At 36.1% G+C, this 20,753-nt stretch overlaps 1 protein-coding gene across 4 annotated transcripts in view; it reads right to left on the bottom strand.

Moving 5' to 3' along the window:
- The window catches only part of EML4 (EMAP like 4), a 138,449-nt gene that overhangs the window by 47,139 nt on the left and 70,557 nt on the right, over nucleotides 1-20,753 (bottom strand). For 2 of the 4 annotated variants that reach the window (XM_053924299.2, XM_053924297.2), the window contains exons 3-7: nucleotides 15,899-16,028; nucleotides 12,436-12,609; nucleotides 10,307-10,435; nucleotides 9,591-9,616; nucleotides 415-538 (exon numbers count right to left, since the gene is read on the bottom strand). In XM_053924299.2, the coding sequence (XP_053780274.1) occupies nucleotides 415-538; nucleotides 9,591-9,616; nucleotides 10,307-10,435; nucleotides 12,436-12,609; nucleotides 15,899-16,028 (583 nt within the window). The remainder of the gene's footprint in view (nucleotides 1-414; nucleotides 539-9,590; nucleotides 9,617-10,306; nucleotides 10,436-12,435; nucleotides 12,610-15,898; nucleotides 16,029-20,753) is intronic. The other 2 variants (XM_053924301.2, XM_053924300.2) reach the window with 1 other exon arrangement.

Below are 20,753 nucleotides of genomic sequence, written 5' to 3'. Positions count from 1 at the left end.
TTCAAAGACATTAATTTTAGCAATTTTAATTGCTAATAGCAAAATATATAAAATATGTGATAGGATCAGAGCTGACATCTCTTTACTTTCTCAAGTGGCTGTTATGCTTATTGCATTTACTGTATTTTTCAGACTATAAGACACACCAGACCATAAGACGTACCTAGGTTTTAGAGGAAAATAGGAAAAAAAAAAACCCACTCCACGGCCGCCCGCTCCCCCAAGTGAGCCAGGTAAGCTACATTCGGACTATAAGACAAATCCCCATTTTCCTCCCAAATTGGGGGTGGGGTGCGTCTTATAGTCTGAAAAACACAGTACTTATCTGGGATACAAATCATTTTGGTAGAGGTTAGGCAAACTCATTTTTTTCAAATGAAGCAATAAATTTACTCTCATGGTAGAAAAGGATACGCCCACTCCAGTTTGAGCTTCTCAGGAGGCAGTTCTGTTCTGATGTCATCGTAGTTGTCAACATCAGAAGGAAAACACATTGTAATTGGCCGACCTCGCATAAACATTTTAACATATTCTCCTTCTGTTGAAACACAATACAAAAATTAAATCAGATGTCTCTTCTGAATAATACAGAAAAGTGTATTATTCTGATACAATAAAATGATAAAAAATAGCTATTTTACAGTTCTAGTCTTATTATATATCACTGTCTTTTTGTATAAAGATCTAGTCCAAATGCTGTAGGAAAAAACAAATGGTCATTTCCTTAAGCGAGAACAACTATTTTCAATAATTAACATATAATTTATCTGTTTAAGTTGACACATTTCAACAAGGCCAGGAAGGTTGAGGGAGAAAAATAAAGAAAATAATTTTGTCATGGAAGTTTCTCTAACAGTTGAAAAGAAGAGAGAGATTATCAGGGCAGACAACAACCATGTCTACCACACTACTTGACCAACCCACTGATGTTGAATGACTTACACACCACAAGGAGAGGAGTCAAATACCCTCGAAAGTCAGGCCAGGGAGAGAGACTAGGAGCCCTGCTACACAAGGCCGTGAACAGGGCTGAGAGGGAAAGAGGACCAATGTCCCTTACTTCACAGTTGTGCCTGCAATCAACCTTGGAGCTAAGCAATTAAATTCAATAATACACAGACAGTGCTAGGAAACAATTCCTAGTTAGCAGCATGGGTTCTAAAACATCTTTTATTTACATAACCAATAGCTCTTTATAAGATCTGTAATAGTTTAAAACTAAAAATGCCAAAAAGACAACTCTAGAATCAAATCACTATTTATTATACACCTTTTTACAAATGGAAGCAATACTTCATTTAACAGATGAGAAGGTTTCTTATGCCTTAAAAAAAAAAAAAAAAAGAAGCAACCCATCCCTGGCTCCACTATTCCCATCTATGTATAGGGAGGTTTAACAAATGTTGATAGTGGTTGTGAAACAGTTATAAAACAACCTAAAAGAGGAGGAGAAAATAAGGGACTGAATACAAAGCACAGGAAGAGTCTAGCACTTGCCAACTTGTCTGGTGCAATACGAAAACAGCATCAGAAACAGACTGGAAATGTGGTCGTTAACTGGACGCTGACACAACCTGAGGACCTCTAATAATGACCTAAGCTGCTTGAGGAGGTGAGGTGCATAATAATTCAATAGTTTATATAATGCAAACTATGGAAGAAGGAAAGATACATTACTTTTCTGAATGTAGTATTTCTTCAGAGTCAGATTTAAAAATTGTGATTATGGGTGAGAAGTTCAAGTTATTTTTATTATTATTACTCACAGTGTGCTCAGCCTCTAAGATCTAAGAACAGGCTAACACCTCCCACACCATGATTTTAACACCACATGATGTATGTCTTGATTACTTCTGAATCTAAGAGTGGGCTCTCCTTCCTGATGATTTTTAGCATAGCTGAACTTTGATAACTCAATGATTACCAGCTACAACTATCTCCCTTCTGCATTCATCTTTATCTCTATCTTCTTGTCCTTTTTTTTAGCTTATTTTCTTACTGATGTGAATTTGTTTATAATTTTCACCTTTGTTTTTAGAACATAAATTCTTAAAGGTAGATATCCTGTTTTAGAACCTTTGATCACAGAAGCATATCATAAATGTTTTCTGAATGAAAAAATAAAACCTTTAATAGATGCTTCTATCACCACATAGAGGAGACTGCATATCCAGCAAAGGGAATAGGTAAAGATAATATCAAAGAAAAAAAAAAGCTTTCCTTTGCTAGTGGAATATTATACTGCCTTTTAAAAAATCAACTGTCAAGCAGCACGTGCAACTAAAGTAAAAGCAAAGGAACTACTTTCCTACCTAGTGCTTGTCAACTTTTCTAATGTAAAAATGGCAATGCTTGTTAGGGTAAAAAATGCTTTCCCTGTCTGTAAACTGGCAGTATATATTTTGGAGACCAAGTATGTAACGTAGGCACTGCAAATGATTTCTGGGGCTGAGAGGGGAGCAATACATGATAGTAGAACGAACAAGAGCTTTGGAAAAAGACTGACTGGGACCCTTGCTAGCTGTGTGACTTGGCATTTTTTCTAATACATAAAATACTACTATTCTTGGATTATAATTGATTAAGTAAGACATCACAGTATAAATTACAATATGAAATCCTTGACAAATATTCATTACCTTCCCTTTGAGAAGGGTTTTTGACCATTCTAAACACTGTCTAGGAACTGCTTATAATGCAAGATTTAACACACCATAAGATTTCTTCACAAGCTTTGGAGTGCCTGTCCTGAAGACATCAAATGTGCTAGAATTCTGCTGACTCTATCATGTACACTTGAAAACAGTGGTTGCAAATGTCCACAGGCCCAGGCAGGAAATGCAAAATGACAGCAGTGGGAGAAGACAGGATGACTGGGGGTGGGGGAGGACTGCCCGTGCCTCATCTCAGGGAGGCAGCAGCTAGTCACCTCCATGGAAGAAGTGGGTCTAGTGTTGCTAGATTTTCTCATTTTACAGGATAGTGAGGAAATTTATAACTTATTAAGAAATTTCCCAATTTTAAAATATTTACTCCTTTGCCAGAAGAAGGGAAAATACCATGTGAAAACACACCTTTGGCCTGCATACAGCACAGAGGTCACTATTGCAACCTCTTTTTAAAAGAGGACAGCCTTTTACCTTGGGAATTAGGCACAATATTTAAATGAAGGGGAGCCTCTTTTATCCTCAATCACGATGAGTCAAATTCTCACTGCAGACTTTATTCTGAGGCTGTCAGGCTTCTTGATCTTACAGTCAAAGGTCTTTACAGTTAATTTGCTTATTTCACCCCACTGCTTCTTTCTGGCTATCCTCACTGTAAAGTACCATGAAAGTCAAGGGGATGGAACGGTCCATGGGACTGGTCAAAGAGTGTGATTTGTAACATTAAAACAAAGCCTGGTGGCCCAGAAAAAGAAGGTAAGGAAAAGAAATTAAACTCTCTCATAACAATTAGTAAACACAGCATAGGGCTATCAGTATTCAATAATAAAGCTGCTGCTTACTGAAATGTAATTAACCTCAACATTTTATCTCCTACCCTGGCACCATAAAAATTCCTGGGACTAAGAAGGAGGCTATCCAGTATAGTGGACCGAACACAAGCTTAGTGATAGACTGACTGTGGTTTGAACCCAGCTTTATCACTTATTAGCTTATGGTCCAATAAAATACTCTTAATTGGATCTGATCAATGATAGCTTAATTATAGAAGAAATTCCGTGGGATATTGTTAAAAAATATCATTAGTTTCTCTAGACACACATAATATTGGAACCAAAAGAAATCTTAGAGCTCACCTACTCCAACTCTCCACTTTTACAGGAGAGGAAACCAAGGCTCAGAAAGGTCAATGAGTTTTTAGAGTATATTCCAAAATTTTGTCTATTATTTAGAACTTGGGAAACATTTTCATTCTAAAACTATGTTCCATACCCATACTGTCCAAAATGATAGCCACTGGTTTTTGAACACTTGGAATGTGGCTATCTTAACTGATATAGGCTGTTAAGTGTAAAATACAAACCAGATTCTTCTCTAAGAAGATCATCACGATTTGGTGATTGCTGAGTTGCCTTTTCTTCAATTAAGCAGATTTCTCTCCAGTAGGGTCTGACTGAGTCATGCAGGTTCTCAACATGATCAGACAATTATGTGCTAAATCTTTCTTTTTTAAGACTTTATTTATTTATTTTTAGAGAGAAGGGAAGGGAGGGACAAAGAGAGGGAGAGAAACATCGATGTGTAAGACAGACATTGACTGGTCGCCTCCCGAATGTCCCCAACTGGGGACCTGGCCCACAACCCCAGCATGTGCCCTGACTGTAAATCAAACTGGTGACCTTTTGGTTCACAGACCAGCACTCAATCCACTGAGCCACCCCAGCCAGGACAATTATGTGCTAATTCTAAACAGCACAAGTTTAAGATGCTACAGTGGAGAAATGATAAAAGATTATTCAAGATTTTATTATTTAAACTCTTGATTCAAGCCCCCCCCCCAAAAAAAGGTAACATGAAGTAACTTGAGGGCATTCAGGTTCTGCCCTAAAATTAGGATATGTGACACTTTATTTACATATTTCAAAAATGTCAAATACTTGATAACTATTATAAGGATGAGCTTATAACTCATTTTGCTTATTACTAAATTTGTCAGACTATTATCTATTTTCCCTAATAATTTTATAAAATATTTATTGTCCCCCAAGTCAGCTCAAAAAACTTAATAACTTACCAAAAAATTAGTTTTGTACTTGAACCTACCTGCTACATTTAACAATAAACACTCCCACAGAAGAACTTATTTAGTTTAACTTGATGTGCTAAGTATTTCTCTTGAGATGGGAGGAGAATCCACCAAAAAAAGGGAGAAGAGTAATGAAAAGGGTTTAGACTTCTGGGATTTGAACGTAGATAAAGATCTAAGGCAGTAAGAGCCTCTTTGAGTGGTATAACCTGTCCTTCCACCTACAGCTAGCCTCAGAAATTGCCCTGTGTACATCCCATTCCACCTCCAACTGCTTTCACTCAGGTTTCCTTCCTTCTGCCTAAGTGCTGATCAGCAATTTATAGTTATTCTACTCTGCTGTGGTTGCAGGATATAGGCCTCTGAGGTAGTTTTCCCTGCTACCATTCACCTAAAGATACCAAATGTAAATAGGCTTTTCCCCAAATCAAAACAGGTGGTTTGGAGCACATCATACTTGTCATCGTACCTGCCACTCCGCCCAAAAGAGCTAAACAAATCAATAAATCATATTTTTAAAAAACTGATCACATGGCCCTGGCTGGTGTGGCTCAGTGGATTGAGCGCTGGCCTGTGAACCAAAACGTTCCCAGTTCAATTCCCAGTCAGGGTACATGCCTGGGTTGCAGGCCAGGTCCTCCCTCAGTAGGAGGCATGTAGAGGAAACCACACATTGATGTTCCCCCCCTTTCTCCCTTCCCCTCTGTTTAAAAATAAATAAATAAAATCTTTAAACAAAAGGTTGTTCACAAATTACACGTATTTTGGATAAATACCTAAAGTGTAAGTAAATGTGTTGTGAAATGTGCTATGCAAATGAAGGTCATCTATTTCATGGTCATCTTTTCATCTTACTTTATACATTTGAGTGCAAAGATTTACAGCCAGATTCATATACTAATAACTAAACTTAACTTGGTACTATGTGCCAGGTACTATGTTTAAACATTTTATTATCTTTGAGGGTTTATTATTGTTTCAATTATAGATAAGAAAACAAAAAACTTAAGACGACGGAAGATGAAGTTACCGCAAGGTCACACAGCTAAGTAATGGTGAATCCAGTCTCTGGACTCCAAAATACATGTTTAAACATCTACACTATTTTGCTTGCTACACAGTAGACTTAAGTCTTATAGACAACTCAAGTGTAACTGTCCAAAACCAAACTCTTACTCTTTTCTATACATCTACTCTTCCTCAAATATTCCTTATTTTAGTAGATGCCCCTTACCTAGTTGCTCAAGCTAGCTTTCATAAATTCCCCTCTGTTCCTTATCTATTCCACTCCACCTACTCCTAAACCATGTAGAATCCATTCACTTCTTTCTATAGACTCTGTCTCAATTTCAGTCAGGCCTGAACTACCTAACAGGCTGAAGCACAAGAGTTCTCCCTGAAGTGTTAAGAGTATACAGCAGATAGAATACAACTCATTGAACTGGCAAAGAAATATTCAATTCCAAAAATAAAGCTAACTGCACGCCACAATTGGTATTCATTAACTTCCAACATCTGCGACAATCCTTTTGAGTTAAAATTCTTATAACAGAATTTAACTTACACTTCTACATCTTTTCCCCGCTTTTCATTCTATCCTTCTTTCAAGACACCGGTATTAAAACCCTGCTTAGTGATGCTTCCATAACAAAATCTTTCCCTTTTAAATACACTTATTTACCTATGTGCCCACACAGTGTTGAAAACTGTCACCAATTCAAACCGCTCACTTATCATACATGAATCATAAGTTCCTTTCCCTTCCAAAGAACATAGCACAACATGAGAAAGAGGCAGGTAGCCCTTTCTCATTTACCCTATAAGGATTTTATAAAATTTAAGCTCTTTAGCAAAACTTGCAATAATAACAACTTTTTATAATTACAGTCTCTTCTATTTTTAAAGTACATCCATACACATACATAATTTGATCCTTCAGCAGCCATGTGGCATAAGCTTTATCTAGCAAGGGTGTCCCTATGAATGAGGCCCAACACAAAATCATACATTTACTTAAAACATTATGAAATTTTTGTCTTCATTAGTGTTTGTGTATTTAATATGTGGCCCAAGACAACTCTTCTTCTTTTAGTGTAGCCCAGAAATGCCAAAAGGTTGGACACCTCTGCTTTATAGTTACTATTCTCAGATTGTTACAGAGCAGGCGGGGGGGTGGGGGTGGTTCACAATAAATTATTACAGAAAGGATCCCCCCTTTCTGTCTCTGGAGGTTCCCCCCCCATACGCACACCTGCTAGGTTCGCAATGCCCGCTGCCAGAGGAAAGACGTCTCTCAATGCCAGAGACTGGTGAAAAGGAAAGGAATTGTTTATTTAAAAGTTACACAAACTTAAGAGTTAATGACTTAATGTCTTCAATAAGATACTAAAGTCCTCTAGAATACCCACAGATGCATAGTCCTTCCCTCTCCCTGTGCCCAGTCTGGGGTACCATGTCTCAGGAAAAGAAGTATAAGTCCGTGATTCAGGCTCCTGGCACCATCAGCTGTGTGGCTGCTGCAATCTCCAGTTAATCCAAAGCCGTGTGGCACCTTCTCATGGCCCACCAGCAAGAGTCCTTTCTCCCCTTTTCTTCCCGGCAAAGTCTCTCCTGCTACCTAAGCCACGTGGCAAAAAGAAGCACTCTAAAACCACATGGTCCTCTCTACTCTCCTTCAGAACCACATGGTCCTCTTCCTTTCCCCTCAGAACCGCGTGGTCCTCCCTTTTTCTATGGCTGCTGCCCTAGGTTTAAATCCCAGCGCCCATCTTCCTTTGCAGCCCCATTTTGGACTCCTCCTACAGTCAGTTACACCTGCCAGCATCCCCATATTCTTCCAGCTTTACTGGGCTGCCATTGTAAGTCCGGGCAGGTGTGGCCCCATGGCATGGAGCCAATCATCTCCAAGCTCTCACGCAGGCCCTGTAACCAGGGGGAGTTGCTTCCCAGTCCCACCTTGGGTGGAATCCGCTTCCATCCCCCTGGCTCAAAGCATGGCCACAGCTATTTAACATATCTATGAAACCAGTTAAAGGTTATAGATATGTTAAATGACTGTGCCAGGGGTTAGCTGCAAAGCTCTTGCTACCCAAAACAGCTCTGAATGGCCCTGTTCCATGTGTCCCATCCCCCCGTGGCTCAGGCTTGTGGGGGTGAGGACATCCTATATATATATTTCTAATATTTCCTGGGCACCTTGAGTTCTGGACCCCATTACAAATCCCTTCTTGGGGCCCTCCACTTGGCTGCACCCTGCTTCAAGATTAGAAAACTCTAAGAGACAGTCATTTTGCCCAAGTCACAAGGCTATTTATTTAGAAGAACCAAAAACAAAACACTAAACATAGAGATTCTCCATTCACTGCTCTTTTCATTACATATCACCATTTCTAATTTTTTTTTATATCCTCACCCAAGGACATTTTTTCATTGCTTTTAGAGAGGGGGAGGTTGGGGAGGAGAGAGAGATGTGAGAGAAACATCAAACCCACAACCTAGGTATGTGCTGACTGTGAATCCAACCTGTGACTTTTTGGTCTACGTGATGATGTTCCAACCAACTGAGCCACACCAGCCAGGGAACCACTACTTCTGTTTTTAAAAAATGTTTTGATATATAGTAATAAGAACTGTCTTTGTAAATAAAATCTAATTTCTTCCTTAAACCATTTCAACCATTACTCAGTCTACATACGTCATTATGAAAGGAGAAAGACCTAACTAAAGATGAAGAATGCCAGCTAAAATCAACTTCATTTAAAATTTCTATGTGAAAAAAAATAACCCAAAGAAGATTACAAATAATTATTTCTTTTCTTACTAAAACCAAAGAAAGTAAAAATCCCTAGAAATCAGGTTAAATCTCTAACAAAAATTTTAACTGTATTGTATCTGGTTAATATAATAGCCAAAAAGTAAAGACAATTATGGTACATAGAGATGACCAGCAAAAAGCATGCACAAAAAGGACAACATGCTTTCATTTACAGAGCATACTTCAATTAAACTTGCAGTCCATCTAAGAATATAAAACTGATGTATAAAACTTACCCACTTTGCAATTAAATTAAATACACATTTACAGAAAGTCTCTCCTTCTCTGGTCAGAACAAGCCAAAAACAGCAAGTAGACAGAAATTACAATTAATATAAAAAATTTGAGAGGAAATGGATTTGCTAGACTCATATTTTCAGTCCGAGCTTCAAGAAATGAGTGACTACTCGCAATGAATACTTGACTACTTGGCAAGACAGGGAACTGAGTTAAAATTTATCAATCTTTTTTTATCTATCCACCTGTCTACCTATATGAGAGAGAGGGGAAGGGAGGGAGAAAGAGAGGGAGAGAAACCCTGATGCACAAGAGATACATTGATCAGCTGCCTCCCACACGTCCCCAACTGGAGACCTGGCCTGCAACCCCGAGCTCACAGAAATAAGATGGATTTTTAGAAAAGTAGTTGGATTGACTAGTTCAAATTAGCATACAGGTGTTTCCTTTACTAAGAGGAAAGCTGGGTAGTATAAATAATGAAAAGCCAAATAAGAGATCTAGGAAGAAATTAACTCAGAAGGCAACCAACTGCATACCTCATTCTTACCTTGGCTGGGTTTTTTTCCCCCGTGGGTTGACATTTTTGCTGGTTGAGACAAAAGTGAACTATCTTACAATACAAATTGGGCATTTTCTTAAATGACTATAGTAATGCACTTCTCTTTAATTACTATGCACTGATAAAGTACACTGAATAAAACAGTCAATATACTTATCAATTAGCAAAAATTTAACTGATATAGAAAAGCAACATAAATATTTTTTAAAAGGATTTTTAATTTACCTTGGTTGATGATAACATCTTTATGCCTACAAAAGAAATTCAAAGACATTTATTTTATAATTGTATTTGGCTGACCATTATTAGAACCACCTGAATAAACTGTAAAATCTTCAACACCTAGGCCATACCCCAATTAAATCTCTAGAACTGAAATTCAGGCATCAGCATTTTAAAAAGCTTCTCACTGGTCTCAACCACTATTTTACAAAACAATGGATATTTCATAAAATCAACTAAATAGTGAAAGCATTAGAAACAACATAAAAATATTCAAATCTTATGGGATCATTAGATTTACTATTTTAGTTGAGGCACATTTACATGAAAATGTAGCCCTTTTCAGAACATTTTAAAGAAAAAATACACTTAGAAGAAAAAAGATAAATTCTAACATAGGTTTTTATTTTTTAATTGAATTTATTGGGGTGACATTGGTTAATAAAATTATGTAGGTTTCAGATGTACAAGTCTATATCATCTGTACACCGTATTGTGTTCACAACCCAAGTCAAGTCTTCTCCCATCACCATTCATCCTGCCTATACCCTTTTATGCCTCTCCCACCCTTCCGACTCTGGTCATCACCACGTCGTTTTCTGTGTCTATAACAGAGGTTTTTTAAAAAAAATAATTCAAACAAGGCACTTAGTTGTACATGCAAACATGTAAGTCACATAATTAATTTTCAGATATAATTGAGAAAGTATAATACTTACTTGTCTGTATTTTTTATAACTTTTGATATTATTTTTGAGGTTGAAACTGCCTTCAATAATTTATTACGACTATCATCTGAATTTTCCCATGAATTATGTGACTTTTCAGCCATTGGTGGTCGTTTTATGCTGGAAGAAACAAATTGATTTCTTAGAGAAAAATTCTGTAAGTAGCAATGACAGGTAATTGACAGTTTATATAGAACACAAAAGCAGCAATTAACATTTCCTTAAAGCTAATCCAGAAAAGAGAAGGATGGATTAGTTGAAAGGTCCTGCCTGGATGAGTGAAGGAGTTAAGCAAGGCCATTACCAGGTCTGTTTTGTAGTTGTCACTATTATTCAGAAGATTCATTAGAACAAGTATTACTTGATTTTTAAAAACTTGTACTTTTTTGTTTTTAATAGAAAACACCCCGTTTGTTTGAATCTCCAAGTAGCTAGCACTATTTCTCATATTTTGTGAAACCATGTGAATTTGTGAAAAAAACCTGTGCTTTTTCATAAGTCATTATAAAGCTGCTATTTTCATTTTTATGGTCTCATATATGCTACATATGACAATTTCTACATAAACTATAGGACTAAAAGTAAAACTCTGGTTTATATCTTTTAGAGGCAATTTTACCCATGAGCAGAAATAAACACGATGTAACAGAAGAACATTGTATTATCAACACTAATTTCATTTATTTATAACTGAAATGTTTTGATTTATAAATGAGTTTTTGGATGCATTGCTAACTATCCTATAACTCATCCAGTCTTCAAGACTTCTCGCAATAGCATATCCAAAGAGCAATTTAGAATGGCAAGCACATTTCCAAGAGATCTTAATTAGCTGAAAAAAAGATCTGGGACAAAGAAGGTACCAAGTCAAATCAGAACCTTTAAGAAATTGGTTATAAAAACAGGCCACCTTTAACCACACACACTTCAAAGATGCGTAACATTAATAAACTATATCCAAGAAAAACTCCACATGAGACCAGGCAGAAGAATTTGTGTGAGCAACAAAGACAAAGCATTTTTAAAATGTTAAACATGCATCAAATGAAGGATTGTTTTCCCAAATTCCCATTAGTGATTTAAGGCAAATTATTAAACTGATTAAATAAAAAACATTATAAATCTTTCAGGGGTAGTTATCATTTATTTTACCAAAATTCTAGCCAGTTTTGGGAATGGTGTAATATTTCCCTAAGATTTCCAAGTATCAATCAGTATGAAAATACAAGGGTGGGCAAAAGTAGGTTTACAGTTGTGAGTACGTGAAACAGTTTATTCTTGTATCATTTTTTATTAATTATTGTATTATTTTCATATGAACACCTGTAAACCTACTTTTGCCCACCCCATACAACTATACCTATTCATACAGCTGAAATCAGCATTTCTAAAGCAGGCAACCTTCATTTAGTTGGTCTAAATATTTGATTACAAGGCAACTGTAGCATTGAACTCCCAGCATGCAGGTTTAGATCCCCAATTTAGGCTTACACACGTTGTTAGAATGATTTTCCATTCTCCCCCTCTCATAACTTTAAAATATTAATTATTATAGACACAGAGAGAAGCCCTCAAGCAAGCCTTTAGCATAGAAAAGACCAAGTGAAATGGATTCATTTCTCTACTCAAGCAAGAACTTATCCTCTTAAAACCCAAAACTGAAACTGAGATGCAGTCACAATGAAGCCATGTGTTGACAGGGGCCCTTGAAAATCGAAGGTTGTAATGATGCCAAAATATGAAGAGGATAATTACATATTGCAATTTTCTATCCATGGCTATAATAAATGTATGCAAAGTTATATAAAATTTTAAAATATTCTGTAATTTAAATTTTACTAGGAAAATATGTTCGGGTCTTAGAGTAGGTTATTTCTGCCTTCCTTTCATCAAACTGTGTAAAGCTTAGTTTTTTCCCTCAGTTTTAACTGAGAAATTTTGACCTTAAATCTTCATTTCCCGATGTGCTAAAAAAATGAAGATTACAGCAACAAAGAAGGAAAAATAGAAGCCATCAGGCTTTCTTTTGGGATCCATGGATAGTCAGCTTTTCCCCGTGTCACAGAATTTAGGTATCATTACAACCACGCCCTAGCTCTGAACTCAGGGACAGTTAAAACCTTTTGGTGGGAGCAGAACTCTTGCTTTCTTGAGTTTGTCTGGGTATTTGGAGAGGCTGTGCAGAGGGCTGGGGAGAAGGTGATGCTCGAATTTGTGGACTTTGATCATTAGAATGAGATTCCTCTTTTTTTTCTCTCTGTCCTTGTGGTTTTTCTTTCTTTTTTTCTGTACCACTGTAAAATAAAGTATAACATGGAACAACACAAATTTAAACAAAAAAAGATATATCAAATGATGGGAAAAGTGATTATTATATAATTCGAAATCCTAAATCATATAGCTAATACAATTTACACTGGTTTCATTCAATAATGAAGATGTTTCTTTAAAAATTCTGGAAGCTATTAAAATCTTCAGTGAAGGATTTAAGAATAATAGGGTAATATATCTATGAAGATTGTCCATTTGGACCAAAGTGACCTCTAAGGCATTTGCCATCCTAGCAGATCTGGGGGGACAACAGAACATCTGACTTCAACTTACCCAAACGAGAACATTAGTGACACTTTCCATTATCTCTGTAATACATGCTGACACCCAAGCACACGGAATGATCACGTTTAGTAGGTTATTTTCTAATTCCCATTTCTTCTATATACTTCTACTCCTGCCAGTTGAGTTTTAAGCTTACCAAGAGTCCACTGTGTTTTTCCCCCTGAACCTGTTTATACCAGTAATATTTGTTATTTTAATTGTAGTTAAATACAAAGAAAACTGACAAAATATACATAAAAAAGAGAATTGTAATTTCTATGAACACTAAGTTAAATGCTCTGGAAAGACTTCATAAAAATGAATTACTAAAAAACTTGCCCTTATGTTTTGTGTAAGTGAGACAATTATAAAAAAGATCATAGGGGGAAAAATAATACAGAAAGATATGGATTATTCATATTGTTTTCTAGAGTTTTAAATTTCTTTGTTTTAAAAAAATGAAACTAAAAAATATAAAAAATGATTTACAGTTATACTTTATTCAAGATCATCAACAAGGAATCTAATGAGATGCATATGTAGAAAGACAGGGGTGGGAAGCTCATTCAAATCAACAAATAAATATACGTGAACATATTTCATGTTAAAATAAAATATGTATAAATTCTTATGATTCTGCACTCTTGACTCTTGATTAATGAAGCACCTGCCATTCCCAATCACATGGGATAAGAATCTTTATATTGCACACTTTAACAATACCACAAAACAGATAGAATCAAAAGCTTGACTTCCAGAATTGAAAAGGTAGGAAACTATCAACTCTCTACACATCTTAATCAAAGAACATTTTGTAATTTGACTATAAGGTGCATAATCTACAAGAAAGCATGTTTAAGAACATTTTGAATATACACAGTATATATAAATTATTACATTATAATAGTTTAAAATGTTAAAATATAATTTTGATAGTGACATTTCTTAATCTGATTCAGTTCTGATATCTTCAGACTGGCCCTTGACTGTCTACTCCATGTTCAGTTGTTTAAAGTATGTGCTGAGAAATACAATTCTACCTCAAAGATATCAGACTAACTCTGAAATTTATATGGGGGTTAGAAATTGCTTCTCTCTTGTTCTTCAAACTATTCTGAATGCACAGGTCAGTACTCTTATGTGGGCCCAGTTCAACCTAAAAGATATTTTCCTGCTGAGTTATTTAAAAGCAAAATGCAGTGGTACCTCGGTACTCATTAAATCATTCTGGAACTCGTGACAAGTGCCAAAACCTAGGAGTACTGAATAATGAAGCATTTTCTCTTGAGGGGAGGCGTGGTGACTCATACAAGTTCTAGCAAGTCCCAAGCTAGTGCCAAGTGCTGAAACATTTTTTCTCATCAAAACGCGACAAGTACAGGCTTTGACGAGTTCTGAAGCCGACGAGTACCAAGGTATGGCTGTACTACAGAATCCCTGCATCATTAGGCTGCTAAGTCACTATCATGCGTAATACTGATCACTACACAGAAATATAGCTGTGTAAGAAAACAGATATAAGTTGTACCCAGTAACAGTTTAGATTCAGCCTATCTTGTATCAAAAATTTCCACTCTGCGTTTGTTTTTTTATAATTTGTCTTTTTCTTTCCTGAAAGTGGAGTACAGGTAATACATTTTGGCATGCTTTGGAGGAGAAAGTCTAGATTCTGTAATGACAATGACTTCATTGTCACTACAGAAGGGGCTTTCAAAAGGCCTAAAGATCTTGCCATTTCTTCACAGTTCCTGGTCAATGGAGATGGTGTTAACTTCACCCCAGCCACCAACTCCCTCCACCTCCCACAATGCTTACAAATGGGTACCTTTTAGCCATACTGGTGAGTAATTCAGTCACCGGCATTAGTTTATTGAGGCAATCATTCTTTACCAGAACATTTAAAATATTATTCTATTACTTATGGTCCTCAATCATTCTTTGAAGAAAACAGCTCTAACAGTATGTAGTTGATCTTTTGTGGTCTCTCCAAACTGTATATGGAATAATTTGCTAGGAATTACACAAAAGCAATTTTGTTGAAATAATACAATGATTAATTGATGAAAAGAACATACAGAAGGTTAACCTGTAACCCACAGAAACTTATATTGCAGTATTTCCATTGCCCTCTCTTGTAACACACAAACATACACACCACATACTACTATAATATTTTGAATTAAGCCTTAAATTTTTAGTCATGGTTAAAGAATAAATGTTATAATAGTGTTTAGCTAATGTGGGTACATAGCAAAGATTCTATTTCTCCTTTAAAAAAGATGTATCAGAGAATGACAAATACTGTATGATTTCACTTTTATGTGGAATCTAAAAAAACAAAACAGACAAAACAAACTCAGATACAGAGAATAATCTGATGGCTGCTAGAAGGGTGAGTGCAAGGTTGGGTGAAAAAGGTACAAACTTCCAGTTGTAAAATATAAGTCACAGGATGTAATATACAGTATAGGGAATATAGTCATTAATACCTTAATAAGCTTGTACAGTCACAGATGTTTATTAGACTTATCATGGTGATCATGTCCTAAGGTATATAAATGCTGAATCATTATATATACACCTGAAACTAATATATTGTTATGTCCACTCTACTACTAAATAAGTTGCAGTATCAAATGTACCACTTGCTATGGAAAATTCACTTATGTAATTACATTAAACACAGAGGTGCTTATCTCATCACAAATACCTGTTAAAAAGAAATAAAACAAAACCAGGAAATGCAACTGCTTTCTTTCTTTAGTAAAAATCAAACGCTGTCTCACATAACTCCACAGGTACCAATAAATGAAAACTAAGTACAGGCTACATGTCTCTATATTCAGAGTATTAGAGATGGTCTGAATATAGACCATCTCTATTTCATATTTGTTTCAGAAGTAGACTGAATTATCACATTCAACCATTTAAAAATGTTAGCTCCCGCCCCAACTCCCTTCACCTCCCACCCCACTTACAAATGGATACCTTTTAGCAGCAGATGAAAGTGTTTCTTTTCTGGCAACTGACACAGAGCTGGTATGACTTGATTTTCTGTTTGCTCCACTCCCGTTGGTTATACAGGACATGGAAATAGCTTCTCGAATGCCTGGCTGACCTAGAGGTGGTTAAGAAAAATTTTTTTATATCAAACATCACAATATTTCTCAAAGATTGGAGTTTAAAAAATTAAATCATTAGTGTTTGGAACTAGTAAGCAAAATGCTCCCTCTGATATACAGCATAACAATATTCTTGTCTCAAAATTTAATCTCATCAGAAGATATTTAAAGAGAAGCTGTGCTAAGTTGCTAAATTGCAGCTAGGTCATTCTCTACACAGTTTGCTTTCCACACACCACAGCTTTAAAGCACGATTTTAAGTTGCACTTTAAATTAAACCACAGATCCCTCAAATCACTGATTTTCAGAAATAGTTCAGGTTCTGCTCAAATTTAGTTAGAAATCATAGAAATCATAAATGTTAAATATTAGCATGTTATTCCACATTAATAAATCATAAGTGTACAAACCTCTGTTTTTTAAATTTGCATAGTAGAAGGACTGGAATAAATGTTATGGGTATGTTAAGAGTGGTCAGGAAGATTCAAAGTCACAAGATAAAACAGCCATATATACTCAAGGGCTAAAGTTATTTAGATTTGGAAATAGAAGATAGTTTTGAATTTTTGGACTCAGTTTTCTCACATGCACACAACAAAATCTAATTTTTCAACATGGCCAATTTCATATTTGTTTGTTTGCTTCTCTTATAAAAGCAAAGAATAAAAGACTTTTTAATGTATAGAATCTAAACTATATGGCACCCTAAAGTGTTCCCTGCATGATGGTAAATACTGCATTTTGACATGAATAAGGAAATAGGGGCACCTGTATCATAATTCTATGAAGTGTTTCCTTAATATAGAGATTCCTAGATCCTACCTGAGACCAAATGACTCCTAAGAGAGGAAGGTGGAGACCTACTGTATTTATTTTTTGAAACTTCTTAGGAAATTTTTCACATATTATAAGGTACAATACCCTTCCCCCCACCCAAATTGTGCTAATAATATCACTGGTCAGGTCGTCAGGTCTAGTGCTAAACTGCCAAACAGGTGACTTCTTGTTGTTTTACAGCTTTAAAAAAATATTGCGGAAAATACTCATAAAATTGACCATTTTAACTGTTTATAAAGGTATCATTCAGTATATTTACAATGTCATGCAACCTATCACTGTTATTCAGTCACACAACACTTTCATCACCCCAAAAAGAAACCCTGTACTCACTCATTAGGCAGTCACTACTCCCCATTGGTTCCTTCCTTCCTTCCCCCAGCCCTTGCCAACCATTAACCTGCATTATCTCTGTAGATTTGCCTATTCCAAATATTTCATATACATGGAGTCGTACAACATATGATCTTTTGTGTCCAGCTTATTTCACTTAGCACAATGTTTTCAAGGTTCATCCATGTGGCAGCATGTATGAGTAATTTATTCTTTTTTATGGCTGAGAAATCTTCCATTGTATATACAAATATACCACATTTTGTTTATTCATTTATCCATCATGCACATCTTGTTGTTTCCACCTTTTGACTATTTTGAGTAGTGCTGCCATATAAACAATTGCATACAAACTTTCATTTAAACACTTCTTTTCAATTATTTTAGGTATGTAACTAGTAGAACTGCCATGTCACATGGTAATTTTATGTTTAACTTACTGAGGAGCCAACAAACACAGTAGCTGTACCATATTACAATCCCACCAGCAATGTGTGAAAGTTTCAATTTTAACATATCTTTGCCAACACTTGTTACTTTCAGTTTTTTAAAAATAATTACAGCCTTCTCAATGAGTATTTAGTGCTATCTAACTATGGTTTTGATGAGTTTTAGATTTAGTTTATTTATTTATTTTTATTTCCTTAAGGTTAATGTTAGATTACTGACTGAGGTCTTTTTTTTTAACATAGGCATTTACAACTATAAATATTCCTCTGAGCACTGTTTTTCCTGCATCCACAGCTGGTTTTTGAAATGTAAATCTGTTTCTTTACTTTTTGTTATACACACACAAACACATTAACGACTATAGTAAAACCACATAGAGTTACCCATCCACTTCCCATGCTCTTTCAATTTCCCAAACCTCATCTCAAAAGAGATCAATCACATTCATTAGGACAGCTACCATTTAAAAAAAGAGAAAACACACTTCCGGCCAAGATGGAGGTGTAGGTAGATATACTTTGCCTCCCCGCACAACCAAAAGAAGGATAACAACCAATTTAAAAACAAAGAATAACCACAACGGCCAGAAAATCAAACTGTATGGAAGTCCAACAACAAAAGAGTTAAAGAAGAAACATTCATTCAGACTGATAGGAGGGGCAGAGATGGGAAGCTGGGCGGGCAGCCAAGGCTGTGGCTGACAGAGTAGGTGGTCTCACATTCACGTGCAGATAAACCGGGAGGAACAACTAGGGAGCTAGACAGACCGTGCAACCCAGTGTTCCAACCTGCAGAAACAAAGTCTCAAAAGGTCCCCAGTAGGTGGGGTGCAAGAGGCAATCACACCCTGATGTTTCTCTCCCTCTCTTTCTCCTTCCCTTCCCCTCTAAAAATAAACACAGTCTTTTTAGAAATTAAAAAAGAAAAAAGTAAAAAACATAAATAAAAAAGAAAAACAAAAACAACAATCACACACAAACAAAAACAAGTGTTGGTGAGGATGTGGAGAAAGTGAATCCTTGAGTATTTCTGGTAGGAATTAAAAATGGTGCAGGTGCTGTGGAAAACAGTATTGGCTGTTCCTCAAAAGATTAAACAAGGAATTTACCCTGTAACTTAGCAATACCATTTCTGTGTATATACCCAAAAGAAATGAAAGCAGGAAGTCAAGCAGATATTTGTACATCCACGTTCATAGCAGAATTATTCACATTAGCCAAAAAGTTGAAACCACTCAAAAGTCCACTGACTGGATAACCAAATGTAGTATACAAGGTCTATCCAGAAGGTATCCAGCCATGTTACTATGAAAAGAGAGACATTTATTGAAGATACAAGAAACACTGTACATAGGACAATGACGCCTCAGTCCCCTTCAAAGGAGGCACCCTGGGACCTCACACTTTTCTCCCAGTTGCCATCAGCTGCCCTGTTATATTTTCCTGAATCTCAGAGACGGTCTGAAATCTCTTCTCTTTCAAAGTGTTTTTAGTTTTGGGAAAAGCCAGAAGTTTCAGGGCGCCAAATCTGGGCTGTAGGGAGGCTGAATCACCTGGATGATTTGGTGTTTTGCCAAAAAACTCTGCGCAAGACATGATGTATGAGCGGGCACATTGTCGTGATGAAGCTGCCAATCACCAGTTGCTCGGAGCTGCAGCCTTCTGAATCACCTAAATAGTTTCCATGGAGGAATGTCCAAACAATGCAAAATTGGATGCAGATTCATTGCTCTACTTGCTCAGTCATTTTGAATGCGATGGCCACACAGTACACATGCTCACTCAAGGTGTCTACCGCCCTGATTGACTAGTACAGTGAAGTCGTCATTGTTCGTGTACGCACATTCCAGTCCATTCTCCCTCACTGCCAGGTTACATGGATATCACTCAAACCGTAACAATGGCTGGACTTTTTCCAGACAGACTTCATATATATACATACAATAATTTTATTCAGGCTAAAATATGAAGTTGTGAAACATAACATTACATGGATGGATCTTGAAGACATTTCTCTCAGTGAAATAAGCCAGACATAAAAGAATATTATATGATTTCAATTTGATGAGGTCCTAAAGTAGTCAAATTCATACAAATAGAACATAGAAGAGAGGTTGCTAGGGACTGAAAAGGAAAGGGTGGAGCAAATATGGAGTTATTGTTTAATGGGTACAGAGTTCAGTTGGGAAGATGAAAAAGTTTAGAAGGTGGATGGTGTGATGGTCACAAAACAATATGAATGTATTTAATGCCTCTGAACTGTACACATTAAAATAGTTAAAATGATAAATTTTATGTTAGGTATATGTTTTTCCTCAATAAAAAACATCAATGCATCATCAATGTTTCTAAGTCCTATAGTTTACTGTTCAATTCTTCAAATGCTTTCAAGGTATCAGCAGAATTATCGTTCATCTACAGATGATTAGATGGATCTCATAGCTTTGATCAGTCTCAGTAAGCTCTCTGTTCACATCCTAGATATTTACTCCAAAAAGACATCTTTTCACGTCCACTCCAAGGCCTGTATGTAACGGCTTTCAACTGCTGAGCCAGTTATGAAGTTTACTCCATAAAGTAGTAACAATAAAAAATAAAGGTGACTGTACAACTATTTGAATATTTTACTCCCTTGAGTATATAAAATGAATGAAAAAATAGACAAATGAAGGTGCTGATTTGAATGAAAAAGTAGGTCTTAAAAACATAGCAGGATTGAGAATTATCTAGTACTATATGTTGAAAACAACAAATCTTTAGCCTAAGCTGAACTCTCTTTGGATTTGTTGATTGTATAGTCACTAGTGAAAGGAAAACTTTTTTAAAAATTGGAGAAATTTTGGAGCCACACCGAAGACTGAAGTACAAATGATAATTTTATTATCTTTTTTATTTCTTTATCAGAATCTCCCCCTCACACATATACACACATGATGTAAGCCTTTCAGAGATGAATTATGTATAAATATTCTATATCTAAAGAACTGGAACACAACAGTGAGATAGGCCCATCTCTTCTGAATTTCCTGTGTTAAATTATGTCCAAACCTGTCTTATAAACAAATACATAACAAAGTTTCTTCATGTTCTTTTACATCAAGA

The sequence above is a fragment of the Desmodus rotundus genome, chromosome 5 (assembly GCF_022682495.2).
Source record: "Desmodus rotundus isolate HL8 chromosome 5, HLdesRot8A.1, whole genome shotgun sequence".
NCBI lineage: Eukaryota > Metazoa > Chordata > Mammalia > Chiroptera > Phyllostomidae > Desmodus > Desmodus rotundus.
The sequence above is the reverse complement of the archived record's forward strand: the minus strand, read 5'-3'. Positions and strand labels throughout refer to the sequence as shown.